The sequence below is a fragment of the Mus musculus genome, chromosome X, assembly GCF_000001635.26.
Source record: "Mus musculus strain C57BL/6J chromosome X, GRCm38.p6 C57BL/6J".
In the NCBI taxonomy this organism is placed as follows: domain Eukaryota; kingdom Metazoa; phylum Chordata; class Mammalia; order Rodentia; family Muridae; genus Mus; species Mus musculus.
In genome coordinates, this window is record NC_000086.7 from 143090269 (window position 1) to 143105557 (window position 15289).

The window sequence follows — 15289 nt, forward strand, 5'->3', positions numbered from 1 at the left end:
ATATATATATATATATATATATATATATATATATATATATATGATAGATATTTAATGCTCCTAATTTTCCAGCTAGTCATCCTGTGTTGTAAGTATGTATTTACTCATTTAGTTGCCCCAATATGTCTTTGAGTTGGGTGATATTATTATGACTCCCATTTTATAGACGACGAAAAGAAAAGTCAGAGGGGTTGGGAAACTTGTCCAGAGTCCCAAAGCAAGGTAATGAGCAAAGTGGAGATTTCAACCGGGTTGGGTTTCAGAATGTGTGGTCTTTATTATTTTTATCCACTTAATCCAAGGGACTCAAATGGGGCTTCAGAAACCCACAGGGGGAGGGCAGTGATGTGGCCCAGTGGATAAAGATGCCTTCTCTGAAGCCTGACAGTTCCAGTCCCATCCCTGGGACCCATGTGCTAGGAGGACAGAATAAACTCTCCCAAGTTATGTAACAGGGAAGAAAAAAAGCCTTCCAGGGGCCAAGTAGGTCACCATGAGAAAGGAAAGGTGGCTGGGAGGATACAGTGAGCTCATGCCTCATCCACAGGCTACAGTCTTTTTGGTCCCAGCTGACGCTTGTCCGGATGGAATGAGGATCTAAATCGCTTTTGTTTTCCCCAGAGAAGCCAGAAATCCAGGGTTTTATGGGAAATCTCCTGACTTTTAAGTGTTGGCAACTAATTAAAAAATGTGAAAAAACTTTGTGTGGGTCAAATAAAATCTGTCTGCAGTCTGGATCTAGCCTGTGGCTGCCAGTCTGTAAACTCTGCAAAGAGGAAATGGACGTGAAAGTGCTTTGGAAACTGAAAAATGTGTTCTAGAAACAGGTCTCTTTTTAGGGTTAAGTTTTTCCCCTTCTTAGCTGTGGTCTAGGGTTTTTTTTTTCTAGTTTTTTTTTTTTTTAAACTGCTGTTTCTGGCCTGGTGGAGATGAAAAGTTGGAATTAAAAAGAGACTTCAGTTAACTTGAATGCCTCATTACCTTGGCAGGCTGGATAAATGAGAAGCCTAGGTGTACTGGACGGGCTAAGCCTCAGAATTCCTGCCACACCCACGGGCCCCTTCTAAGGAGTTTCTATCCACAGACCCTAGCTGAGGAAAGCGGCAGTTTCTTATGAATAGGTGGCTATGTTTGGTACCACGGGATTCTGCCTTCCACCCCCAACTCCAAGCTGATTTGAGCAGGGAATGGGCACCTGATCTTTGAGCACACATTCTATAGGCTGGCAAACAACCTATGATGGAACCAGCGATGACAACTTTGCCCAAAGAGCACAACTTGGACCAATGAGAATCTCTCTCTTGGGGAGTTTGAATACCAGACCTCAAAAGAGTGAGCAGTTCCGCAACAGAACAGAGCAGAAGCTGAGCCGAGAGGAGGCAGGCTGCAGAGTTTGGTGAAGACACAGCGAAGGGAGCTTACTGAGCTGCAACTCATGTGCCAGATACTCTATACATGTTGTTTTCTTTAAAGCTCTTAAAGAGGTATGAGATAGGTCTGGGATTATTCAGAATAATTGAGAAGTGACTAAAAGTACTGGGGTTCCAGCTCAGGCTTGTATGATGGTACAATCAGAGAACATGGCCTATCTGGGCTGCGTCACACTTGTAATCCCAGAATGTAGAATAGTAAGGCAATAGGATCATCATGAGTTTGAGGCCAGTCTGGGCTACATAGTAAGACTTCATGTAAAAAAAAAAAAAACCCACACATACACACATCCCACCCCCGATCAGAGCAATGGCCCTTAAGCTCAAGGGATTTGGGAATCATGGGTTAAACTGCACATTTCTTGGTCTCACTTCTTATTTCCTAAGTCTGACTCTTTGAAAATGGAGCCCCTCTCCCCATTGAATGAATGTGCATTTTTGTAGTCCTCCTCTGGGGAGATGGATGCGCAGGCTCTCCATTAGTCATTTCTCTTGAGAAATGCAGTTCTAGAGGATGTAGCAAGCAAGTGTGTGTACTGTGTGGTGGTCATCTTCAGAAACAAGGTCAATGTCAATAGACATAGTCAAATTGCAATTTAAGAGCACTTAGAAAGGAGGCTTGACTCTGCAAATAGGAGACACCAGTCTCTCCTCTCTGCTCATCACGGGACTGTCCAATGGCATGGATCATTTAAAAGCTGAGGGCAGGTATGGGCTGGTTGCTCAGCCATTGTGTAAAGTAAGAGATCTGTTCTCAGAGTGAGCATATGGTCTGTAAGGCTTTTTACGTGAGAAGCTCAAACTGCTGGAACTTAGTAAACTGGCAACAAAGAACATGAGAGAAAATGACCAAATGCAGACAGACATATTGTAAACCACGGGACTTCAAATGTAAACCTTTCTGCTAGGCTTCTCAACTCTAGAAAAGCTGTGTAAGAATTCCCATCAGTGCCTTTATTTACAGCATATGTAAAACGTGCAACGGGAGAGGAGTCCAGCTAGAGAAATCCTTCTAGACCTAGCCCCCCACCCCCCACCCCCGGCTCTGGAAACTGGTATTTTGCCTGTTTTGTATTCTTCTGCTTTTAAAAAGTCGACCCTGGGAAGACAGTAGTAGTTTGAAGGTTGCTTGGAGATCATCAGGTCAGAAACTAATTTGTGGTGTAAATGCTTAGTGGCATCAGGCACTTACTCGTACAAGGGAGCTGTTTGGTCCAAGGGGTAGCACAGGTCAAATGTCTTGGCCAAGTTCTGCCTCAGCAGGGCTTTCCTTCCTACTTGGCAACTTTTCTTTCTGTGACTTGTTCCTGTGGCTACGTTCTTTATCTATGCTTATGTCCTTATGTAGGCTAAGGTCAAATTCTTCTCTTCTCTAATGGCCAGAAAGACTTCCTGTCTTACAGGTATTGGATCTTATATATGTCGATGTTTTAACTGAGTGGCTCCCTAAAGCAGGTCCTTGGACAAGTTCCCATCCCCCCAGGAATATTACAGTAGTGTGCCCCGCCCCGCCCCCCCCCCATCCCCTGCTAGGAGAAAGCCTGAGGACTGTGTAGTAAATGATTTGTAAAGAGGAGACAAACGTATTGTGTTGAAAGGACTGTCTTTTATTCTGAGATTATTTCCTTTTCTTGTGGTGTCTTAAAGAAAGCCCTTTCTCTTTAGGAAATGATAATTTGGGGTTGTTTTGTTTCTCAATGCCTTTCCTTGGAGAAAAGAAAATAGAGTAACCCAAAGTCAGTCCCCCAGTTTTGGGGCTTTGCAATCGCTATAAATAGTCTGGGAGCTTGGTCTCATTTGTAGAGTCCTGTGAGTACCTCTAGGTACCTCCTGATGCCACTTACATCGTAAGTGCTTATAAATTACCTGCTTCATAATCTGCAGCAGAATCTCTCTAAGGATTGACATCAAGCTTACAGCTCTGGAGTTTACAGAACACCGGTATGTAGTTTCCTTATTTAAGAAAATTGGGACACTGCCCATTTGCAGTCCTCTCGTATCCCCCCTGTTCTTTCTGATTCCACAGATCCTTCAGGACGGCACCTAATGTAAGGCAGTTCCGTTTTTGCTCTTCTTAGAGTGTTCTTTTCCCTATAGAGTTGGACATGCGTGTACATGTTGTTTGGGGGAATTTGCAGCACATCCGATGAAAGCATAATTCCCAACTAACAGTGAAATCCTTTTCTTTGGAGCTACCCAGAACACACCTACCATCTCTTCCATATGACAGCCCTTCAGAGACTCGAAGACAGTGTGTGACTCTCCTGTGAGCTAAGAGCACTGGCTGAGTCAGACAGACTCGAGTGACAAGCCCAGCTTCACTCCCTGTCAGCTGTAACATCCAAGGTAAGTTACTGTATTTTAATTTTTCTCCACTTCTGTTCTGTGGCTGATTTCTAAAATGGGGGCAACTCCTGCACTTTCTTCGTATTTTGTGCGATGAAAACAGTGTAATGTTTAGTGCAGTGTCTGGCATAGCAAGAACTTAGTAAATGCTAGCCATTCTCTACCACTTCATTTACAAAGAACCGGGTGGGCATTTCAAGTGTCAAGGCTGATGGAGAACAAAAGTGTGTGTGTGTGTGTGTGTGCGCGCGCGCGCGCTCGCGCGTGAAGGTAGAATACCCCAAACTAGAGGTTGATCTTTAAGCTTTGCTGCTTTCAGGTAACTGGGTATGTGTTCAGTACAGCCGGGGGAGATATTATTGGGAATCTAGAGGCAGGCTTATTTTCAACAGCTGGGAAGCTATTTGTTGACATATTGAACAGTCTCTTGTTTATTCTTATTTCCCCAAGCTAGCCATGCAGTCCCCCAAACTCAATTACCTCTGGCAAGGCGGCAGGAGCTCGACATCTAGCTGTATTGATCAGTGCAGACTGGGTGGGACGTGAGGGATCTGAGAGCTGTTAAGTAGCAATTTCTGGACTTTTCCTGCCTTAGGAGGTCCTCCTTTTCTGTAATCCTAGAGACTTTTTAATAAAGCAGAAGTCTGTGCCCCAATGGGCCAAGCATTCAAGAGCCCTCTCTCATTAGGCTTCTTGGAGGCAAACTGTTGAAAATTGTCACAGTGGACCAAAACATGAAAGCCTGGAGTGGCCAGAATGGTTTTCTAGCTGTAGCTTTTTGCATACACTGGGCTTTTTTTCTTCTTCTAGCAATTGCATGATATAAACTCTGAATACCATTGCAAGTAGAGAAAGTTTGGAAGGAGACACACCCAACTCTGAGCAGACGGAGCAGTGGGACTTGCGGGGAAGCGGGGTGGAGTAGTCTCAGGACTTTTATCTGGACTGAGATTTCAAGTTTTTAATCCTAGGAAAAGTTTCCTAGATTACTTGCATATTAAACCCCGATAAAAGTTAGAAGTATTTTTTAAAATATAAACCAAGAAAAACTGAATAAAAGCAAGCCACCGGAGATACGATTTTAGAGGTCACTTTGGAAGGGGAAGGCCCAAGTAGTGCAACTGTTAAGCTTGTTGGAGGAGAAAGGTTGCTTGTGAGGGAATTTTGGGGGGTCCCTTGGGAGTACATGCAGAAGACTGTGAAGGGCTAGACATAGATCCATAGGGAATCAGTCATGTTTAAAACTGGAAACTAATTTTTGTTTCTTTTCTTTGCAAATAAATATAATGGAAGGACTTTAGACAAATTAGAAACTGTAGGTACAGAAAAATGAAAATAAAAATGCCATGTAATTCTACAGCTCGAGTCTGGTCACTGTTAATATTTTGATATGCTTTTCTATACTAACTTTTGGGAGGGGTAAATATAATTATAATTTCATAAAGTATTATTAAAATATGTACATTTAAAACAATTGTGGTTTTCTTCTTTTGAGACACCCTCATTTTTAGAGGTGCCTCCAATTTTCAACCCCCCCCCAGTTCAGCCTTCTGAGCTCTGGGATTACAAATGTGTACAACCCCACACAGTGCAGAAACAGGCACATTTATTTTATTGTAAAAGGATCTTGTAATTAAGCTCACATTAGATTTTAACTCTTAATAGATGTGTTAGGGCTGCTAAATTGTACCCTGGCTCATTTAGTCATTAAGCAATTGTGTTCTAACATCAGGTATTGGGTTTATTTCCAACTTTTTTTGTTCGCAAAGACAACTGAACAGTGTAGCTGGGTGACATTTGAAATGTTGGTTAGCATCTCTGTGCTTTTAGGTTCTCATCTGGATAATGGAAGCTGATAATAGCACCTGCCTCATAAAGATGCTTTATTAGATGAAATCAAATAAGTAAAATGTTTAGTATAGTACCTGACTCAGTAATTGTTAACTTTAATCATTAGGTACAATAGCAATAGTAACTGTGGTTATAATGAATCCATTATTAAAATAATGGGTTTTCCTTCCAAATATTTATTATTATTATCATTGTTATTATTGGTGTGTGTGTGTGTAGTGTAAATACAGGAATGTATATTTCTATGGAGCACATATGGGGGTCTGAGGACAATTTTTGAAGTTGATTCTTTCGCTCTACCTTGGGTTCTGGGAATTGGGCTCCAGCTATTAGCCTTGTGTCATATGTGTTTGTGTAACTTGCCGAGCCTTCTTGTGAACCTTAGAATGGGTTTTCTATGACCGTTTTTCTGTTTTTTTTTTCTCATTCAACGGAGACGGATTAGAAACTTTGTTTTTGAGCAGTAAACTCTAGTCCTGCAGAATTGTGCACATTTAGTTTTTTGGGGGGAGGATCTGGTTACTTATTTGGTTACTGATAAAATTTCTGATAGAAGCAACTTAAGAGGACTACTCACAGTTCCAGATATCAGCATGTGGAAGGCATGGTGGCTGGGCATCACTGGCCCACAACATGCAGAGTGGGAAGTTCCTAACATCTGGATGAATCAGGAAATAGAGAGCAAGACTAGAAAGACAACAGAGCTCAACCCCAAAGCCCACCACCAGTGTCCTACATCCCCAACTAGGGTCTATGTTCATAACCTTCTAATACAGTCTCTCCAGCCAGTGACCGAGTATTCAAACACACAAACATGTGGAGGAATATTTCACATTTAAACCATAACACCTGTGGAAGCTCAACTTTATTATCAGCAAACTGAGAGCTACAAACCTCTAGCTCAAAGGGTAATTCTGTAGAGCAAATAACAGAAGACTTCTGAAGCCCTTAGCACAATTTTTGACTTAGAGAAGAGTATTCAAGGCAAGGTATTATTATGACTGCCACTACTGTCACCATGGCTGCTACTAAAATTTAACCACTCGTGGCAAGAACATTTCTTTGCTTGGTGGGGTGGAGATCCAGCAGGAAAACTCTGGTAATTATTCTGTACTTCTACTATGACCTCAAGCCCTCCTTCTAGACTATAGGCTTCTCCTTTGTTTATATGAAAGGGATCCTCACTGGGTAGGCTCAAGTCTAACATTCTTGCCTTCTGTTTGAAACCTATTGAGCCTCATGTTGAATCCTAGCTTTTCAGAATGGACACTGGCTGCCAGATTTGTCTTTGTCATTGGGGCATAATGGCTTTTAACATTGCTCATGACTATGGGTGGCTATTAAGGTATTTACTTTCCAGCCACTACCACCCAGTCTCTTCCCACCCTGCTTTACCCATGAACCTCCTTGAGTTTCACGGATGTTACTTCTCAGGATCCTCAGTCCCAGTCCTTACCTCTAACACTGAGCCAGTACTTCTTGGTTTGGCCAGCTGCCTTGTCTAGGATCCAGAGTAGCTGTGCCTGCTGGCTGCAGAGAGCATGCACGTTTCATTTCCAGAGTGAGGACACTGTCTGGTTCATCTCTTTAGTTGTGATGGTTTCTTCTCTTTGGGGTAGCCAGAGGTGGGCATCGTGGTGGGAAGCTTGTGGTATTATTGGAGGCAAGGGGCAAAGGGGTGGGACCCGCAGAGGCCAAGAGCTAAAGTAGAGCTTCTGGAGGGCTGACAAGAGAAAGGCGGCCAGAGGCAAATGTCAGAGCCTATATAGAGGCAGGAATCTGGGACCTGAGAGCCAGAACATGCACTAGCAAGTCAAGAGCATTGGGGCCGGTGGGCGGGCCAACAGGCTGGCTGGCGGGCAAGAGGGGGGTGTGGCATGGGATAGCTAAGGGAGATTGCAGAGAACAGCTGCTAGCATTGGACCTTGCTGTAATGAACTGGCACAGGGTATAAGTCAATTGGTCAGACCAAAAGAGCTACAGTGGAAAGGACACTATGACTCTTTTCTGTCACTGGTAAGGTAAGAACTTTCTGAGTTGTGACTCGTGGAAAATTGTGCTGCACACAGGGATTAATTGATGGTGAAAGGTGGAATTGCAGGATTGATTTTTTGGGGGCCAATCTTTCTCATGGCATGAATTATGATTAGGCTAACTGAAGTGTTTGAAGGACCTAGTATTTCTTTTATGATGCCTTACCTTAGAGTTTCCTAGTCAATGGGATTGAGGACTGAAAGAAGCAAATCATTACAGCCTATTAGTGAGGAGTAGGGGGCTGAAGAATTGGATGGGCCTGAGAATCTTTCAAACCACACACAAATGATGAAATTTCTGTGAGTCTTCACTCTCCCAGAGGATTGCCCAGCATCTCTGAGGGGTTGCTGTGTAGATGTTACAAGGCAGGTAAAGTGCCTAGCAGAACTAATGAGTGCAAGAAATGCTTGCTGTTGGTAATTCTGCTCTTAGTGTTCCAATTGTTACAGAGGCCCAAAGCCACGAAGTTGATGCTTTCTTTGACATTGCCCCAAAGTAGCCAGTCTTCTTTTTTAGGGCCATGATCAGGTTACAGGAACATGTTAATCTTAAGTAATGTGTATACATGGGTTTCCAGCTCGTGTGCCAGTGCACCCCTTTTGTGGCTGCTTTGGGAAACAGGTTAGAGAGGTGAGGCTATGAGAGTGGCCAGCCCCCTTCTTAGGTCAACAGGAGAATTTGAAATTTCTGCATACTGGAGAATAAGCTGCCAGTGATCTCTAGGCTAGGATGTCAGACAAACAACTACACGCAATGTCAGGGATACCAAAAGATCAAGTAACTCCAAGGAAAGGGTGAAGAGGCAAAAGATACCATCACAGTGTTCCTATTTTAGATGCAACTCTTGTTAATCTTAGAAAACTGGTACAACAGGCATAGTAATACTACTTAAGGTCCAAATAGAACCAGGCTTGTAATGTCATGCACATCATAGGCTGTTTAAAGTTCTGTGAAGTTAAAGTTCTCTGTCATCCACACACCTACTACGTAAGCAATAAGTAGGATTGTAGCTGTGGCTGTTAATAATAATGATGATGTTAATATTAAGCAAGGTTTTGCTTTGCAGAATGCTATTCTTAGTCATTGATCAGATAAATGTGCTATGTTTCCTGAGAAAGACATTAATAATACTAGTAAAATCTGGGTTAAACCATTGGTGGGATTCAATGACCATTAGGAACCAATAATTATCATGGAGTACAGGGCTCTTTCATTCCTGCCTACCAGTACCTAGGTTGACTTGCCTTTGAATAACTTAGGCAAAGAATCTGAACTTCTTGTAATTGGCCAGAAGGTGGTGCTGCTGACTCATTTGAGACAGGGCTTCTCTGGCTCTGGAGCCCACTATAGGCATTTATAAATATGGAAGCTGTGCTGTATAACTGGGTATGGGTTGGTTTAAAAGAGGACAGAGGTTGGAAGGATAGTTGCTTCAGCTTTGGGGATATTTGTTGCTATATATTTTCTTCAAACTGATAGACCCACTTTCAAAGCCATATATGTGACAACTCATAAAAGCAGCCTCTATGAATCATTGGAATATATTTCTAAAATTGGTTTTTGACCTTTAATCTTTCCTCTTGTTTACAGATTTCATTGATTTGTGGGTTTCATCAGTGCCTCTGATGTCAACACATTAGAGTCTGCAACCCTGCCTTGTAGCCATGGCAGATATGTCAATACCATTACATTCACTACGCTTCAACAATATGATGAAGGAGGAAAATGGTGACCCTCAAAACAGAGGGGCAACTTTCTCTAGACCAATGACAGAGACCAGAGCAGAAGTTCAAATCCTGCATTCACAGTTGCAGTTGCCTGTTGTTTCGACTTCAGCCTCAGATCTCGAAGGGACATCTACACAGCTGATGACATCGCCAGGCTTTGACAGTCTGTCCACACCTCTCATGGGAGCACCACACTCTGGGACGTTGTCCCCACCACTGATGTCAGCCTCAGACTCTGGGACACTGTCCCCACTGCTAATGCCGGCCTCAGATTCGGGAACACTATCCCCACTCCTAATGCCAGTTTCAGACTCTGGAACACTGTCTCCACTGCTAATGCCAGCCTCAGATTCAGGAACACTGTCCCCACTGTTGTCTACTTCAGACTATGGGTTAATGTCCCCAGGGATGATGTCAATACCTGATTTTGGGACAATGTCATCACTAATGGCAGCCCCAGATTCTGCAGAGATATCACCATTGGCAATGCCAATTCAGTCCTCTGGAGTGATATCTGCACCTATAATGAGCACTTCATCCTCCGAGGCATCGTTAATGCTAGGATCAGATCCTGGTGAGATATCCCCACTCCTGATTCCAGATATGAACCCTGGAGTGACATCCACACCACCAATGACAGCTCCAGGCTCAGAAGCAATGTCCCCACTGCAAATTACAGATGAGGACACAGAAGCAATGTCCAAAGTGCTAATGACGGCTCTAGCTTCTGGAGAGATATCATCACTGCTAATGTCAGGCACAGACTCTGAAGCGATATCTTCTCTGATCATGTCAGCTCTAGCTTCTGGGGAAACACCAGCCCAGCCAACAAATCCTCCAGAGTCTGAAGGGATACCCACTGTGCTCATGTCAGGCTCAGACTCTGCAGTCATGTCTTCACTGCCTATGCCAGTTTCTGGCTCTGGAGCAATGCCTACACCACTCCTGTCAATCCCAGATGCTGGAGAAATAGCCACATTACCAAAGCCAGTCCCAGATGTTGAGGCAATGTCCCCACTGTTAATGACAGCCCTCACCTCTACAGTGATGCCCAGTCAACTGATTTCAGCATCTAGTTCTGGAGTGATGTCCCCAGATACAACACAAAATATCAACTCTGAGGTCATGTCTGCTCCACCAATAAGAGTTTCATCCACTGGATTGATGTCCACACTACCTGTGAGAGCTTCTGATACAGCGGCAACACCCATACAGCTAATGAGAGTCCCTGCCTCTGGAAATATGTCTACATCACAAAAGACAGTTCCAGTCTCTGGATCAATGTCCACTCCACTGATGGCTGTCACAAGCCCTGGAGCAATATTCACAGAACAAATGCCAAGCACAGCCTCTGGTACAATGTCTACACATTTAACAATGCCCCAAACACCTGGAACAATGCCCATAGGTTTTATGAAGTCCACATCAAATGGAGCCGTTTCTGCACAGCAAATTAGATGTTCAGTTTCTGGGATGATGTCCACACAGCCAGTTATAGCTACAGCCTCTGAAATAATGTCTGTGTCACAATCAACAGTCCCAACCTCTGGGTCAGTGTCCACACAGAAAACCCGAGCTCCTGTCTCTGGACCAATGTCTACAACCCAAATAAGAACCACAGCCTCAGCGTTGACATCTACACCACAAATGAGAGCCACAGCCTCCGGGACAATGTCTATCCCACTGATGACAGCCAAAACCTCTGGATCAGCATCCACACTGTTAATGAGAGACACAGCCTCAGGAGTGATATCCGTGCCACAGATGAGAGCTCCAGGCTCTGGAACAGTGTCCAAGCCACTAATGACATCCAAAGCTTCTGGAATGTTCATGCAGCAAATGACAACTGCAGCTTTTGGAGCAACGCCTACATCGCTAATGAGAGACACAGCTTCTGGAGGTCTGTCCATGCCACAGATGACAGATCCAGCCTCAGGAGGCATGTCCACACTGCTAACAAGAGCCACAGCTTCTGGAACAAAGTCTACATCACAGATGACAGCCACCACCTCTGGAGGCATTTTCATGCCTCAAACAAGACTCTCAGGTCCTGGAGCAACATCCACACCACTAATGAGAGCCACAGCCTCTGAGAAGATGCCTAGTCAGGCAATGAACATTCAAGACTCTGGAGGAGTGTCCACACCGCTCATGAGACCTGTTGCCTTGGGAGGGGTGCAAATGAGATCCCAGGGCTCTGGAACAATGTCCACACCCCTATTGAGAGCCTCGGACTCATCAGAGATGAGTATGTTGCTCACAAAAGCCCCATCCTCTGGAGAGCGGCCTCTGCTATTAGTGAGACCTCCAGCTTCAGGAGAGATAGCTCCACATTCGAGAACCCCAGTTTATGGGACAATATCTGCTCCACACATGACGACCACAGCCTCAGGAGTGATGACCATGTCACCTATGAAGACTTCTGTTCCTGTATCAGAGTCGGCAACTCTCCTGAGACCCACAGATTCAGGAGTGATGTCCATACCACTGACGAGAACACCAGCTTCTAGAGCAAAGTCCAGACCACAAATGGCCACAGCTTGTGGAGACATGTGTCCACTCCCAGTGCGAGCTCCAGCCACTGCAGGGATCTCTCCATCACCAGTCAGATCACCAGCCTCTTCCACCTTGTCTACACTACTTAGGAGACCCTCTGATGGAGCTGTGACTGCAGAGTTAGAGAGAGTTCTAGGCCCTGCACAATTTGCAGCTATGACCCCGGGAGAGATGTCCAAGCCACTGATGAGGGCTTCAGCCCCTGGAACCACAACCATGCCTTTGATGTCCCCCATGACTTCTGGAGAGATGTCTATGCCACTAATGAAAACCACGCCCTCTGGGACAATGTCAACTCTACAAACCAAAGTCATGAGCTCTAGAGCTACATCCTTACCACAGCCAAGAAATGCAGCTTCTGGGGTAATAGCTAACCCCCCACAGAGAGCCCCAGCCTCTGGAGCAGGGTCTACACCACTTATGAGAGTCTCAGGTTCAGGAATGATGTCCACGCCACTATTGGGGGCTACAGCTTCAGGAGGAATGTCCATGCCACAAATGGCACCTCCAACCTCTGGAGATATGTTCTCACCACTAATGAGGTCCCCGGCACCTGGAATAATGTCCACACCACAAACGGCCTTTGGAATGACACCCACTCTGAACGTCAAAGCCACAGATTCGGGAGAGGCATCTACCTCTCACACCAGATTCACAGCCCCTGGCTCAAAGAGCACACCACACATGACCAGCACAGCCCCTGAAATGAAGACCCCCCCACCAAAGGAAGTGCCGTCCTTTGGTATGTTGACCCCAGCACTCTGTTACCTCTTAGAAGAGCAAGAAGCAGCCCGGGGCTCATCCTCTGTGGAGGAAGATGCAGAGGAGATTGATGAGGAGAAACAAATGAAGGGGTTTTTAGATGATTCTGAGAAAATGGCATTTCTGGTGTCTCTTCATCTGGGGGCAGCAGAGAGGTGGTCCATCTTGCAAATGGAGGTAGGAAATCCCATCTCCAGTGATAATAAAGCTTTCTTGAGAAGATCACAGGGCTTATATGACTCCCTATCTGAGATAGACATCCTAAGTGCTGTTCTTTGCCATCCCAAGCAGGGCAAAAAGTCAGTAAGGCAGTATGCCACTGACTTCCTGCTGTTGGCCCGACATTTGTCTTGGTCTGATGCCATTCTACGGACCAGGTTTCTGGAAGGACTCTCAGAAGCTGTTACCACCAAAATGGGCCGTATCTTCCTGAAGGTGGCCGGCAGCCTAAAGGAGCTGATAGATAGGTCTCTGTATACTGAGTGCCAGCTGGCTGAAGAGAAGGATTCTTCAGGCAACTCAAACCAAGTTGTGCCAACATCCTGTAAGCGGAACAATGAGGAGGCCATGGAGAATGAACTGGGCTCTCAGCAGCAGACTGAGGAGGTAATCAAGGGGACATATGCTCATGGTTTCTGAGTAGAAAAATGAGGAAGTAATGATTAGGGATTAACACCCATAGATTTTCAGGTAGAGTTAAGGAAGAGGCAAGAAGGAGGTACTGAGTTCCTAGACCATAAAAGTCCAATGTAGAATTCTACCAGTAAGTATGGATATGAAGTTATTTTGCTTCTATTAGCCATTTTCAGAAACAAAGTCTAGCTCAGGTTACTGAAGGGGCTCCAGATCATAAGGAAACAGTACACTCAATCCCAACTCTTTGTGTATTGCAAATCCAGTTGAGAGAGAGAGAGAGACAGAGAGAGACAGAGAGAGACAGACAGACAGAGAGAGAGAGAGAGAGAGAGAGAGAGAGAGAGAGATCTTCTTTTCTTCTTTTATGGATTGATTTCTACTTATAGCCACATGTGTTATAGATGCAAGTCACTAGGAGACCTCATTAATTTAACACCTGGCCATACTTTTTCCATGTCTGATCAATTACTCAGTTCTTTGACTTGGCCGATTACTGAACTTAATCAGATACAAAGTCTTTGGTCATAGGAAGTGTGATTCTTACTTATGCCTTTCCCCCCTTTCTTATAGCACCAGCATGTTCCCAAACGCTGTTACTACTTGAAAGAACATGGAGACCCCCAGGAAAGTCTTCATGACCACCTTCGACAGAGTGCAGGCCTTCCGAAGGCCCCTACAAACAAGTAGTACTCCTTGGAATCTTATGTGATTTCTGACTTGGCTGCTAATTTGAGGACTGGTCCCTGGACCCATTCCATTCAACTACATTGTAAAACTTGTTGCCTTCACCCTCCAGCCTTCCTCTCCAGGCACATCCCACTTTATCTCCCTTTTGGTTGCCTTGACATTTTCTTTCACCTACATGCCTGTGACCTGCCCTGACAATCAGTGTGGACTATATGAGTGTCTGGTGTATGAGGTTCTGAACTCCCATTATTGTCATTAAGGCCAGTTCCAATTCTTGGTCCAGGGAGAAGTCTAGGCAGGAGAAATCATGTCCTACCTCAAAACACCTTAGAGTGTCTTGCCATGTGTCATCAGGCAAACTTGAGGAAACCCTGGTACTATTCCACCTGGCAGGGGAGCCTATAAAGAGAGAGATACCCACTCCTATACCATCCTTTCAAACCAGTAGACTTGCCCTTATATGCCCCAATTCAAAGTATCTAAATGGGTCTCCAGGGCCTTTGCCCTGTTAATAGTCTCCATCCTAAACCATTTGTTTTGACCCATGATATTAATAGTAGTGATAGTAATGGCTAACAATGTGGTGTTGTTGGTACTTGCCATGTGATTGTTGGTAATGTGCCATGTGATAAGTACTGGGCTAAACCTTTGACAAACACCATCTCACTACAGTGTTATAGTAACCTACCTTGTTCTTGTGTTGTTAGCTTCTGATCTCTTGATCTGTTGCTTATGGCCCTTGTTCTTCAGTGTGGAATCTCTAGCTATGACCTCTGGGTGATCCCCTCAGTTGTTAAGTACCCTTGCTCCCCTTGGCTGTTGTGCTTCATGGCCAACACTCTTCATAAGGGCCTTGGTGTCTAAACAGGTGTAGGTAGTTAGAACATAATATGAACAGTGTTTGCCTTCAGGTGGTGGGTTATGGGTATTTTTTATGTTCTTTTTACTGTTCTCTGTACTTTCCAGATTGACCACAGTAAGCATGTATTACATTTGTAATCATAAAAAATAAAGGTTATTTGTGAAAAATGAATTAACTGTAGCCTTTAGAATTTGATTTATTGAGTTCTTGAATATTTTAACCTTTATTTTATTTTGTGTGTTTGTGTGTGACAGGGAAAGGGTGATGCACAATGCATATGTAGAGGCAAAAAGATAACTTTTGGGAGTCAGTTCTCTTTTTCTACCATGTAGATGCTGGGTATCAGACTCAGGCTTGGGATACATGTTCTTGCCTTCTGAGCTATCTTTTAAACTCTT

At 44.4% G+C, this 15289-nt stretch overlaps 1 protein-coding gene across 4 annotated transcripts in view; it reads left to right on the forward strand.

Moving 5' to 3' along the window:
* Positions 1 to 15062, forward strand: part of Rtl9 (retrotransposon Gag like 9) — a 47055-nt gene extending 31993 nt beyond the window's left edge. The window contains exons 2-4 of one of the 4 annotated variants that reach the window (XM_011247808.2): positions 3631 to 3776; positions 9252 to 13312; positions 13913 to 15012. In XM_011247808.2, the coding sequence (XP_011246110.1) occupies positions 9326 to 13312; positions 13913 to 14029 (4104 nt within the window). In that variant the 5' untranslated portion in view covers positions 3631 to 3776; positions 9252 to 9325 and the 3' untranslated portion in view covers positions 14030 to 15012. Of the gene's footprint in view, positions 1 to 945; positions 3777 to 9251; positions 13313 to 13912 lie in introns of those variants that run through there. The other 3 variants (XM_011247807.2, XM_030251293.1, NM_001040434.2) reach the window with 3 other exon arrangements.
* The last annotated feature ends 227 nt before the right edge of the window (positions 15063 to 15289 follow it).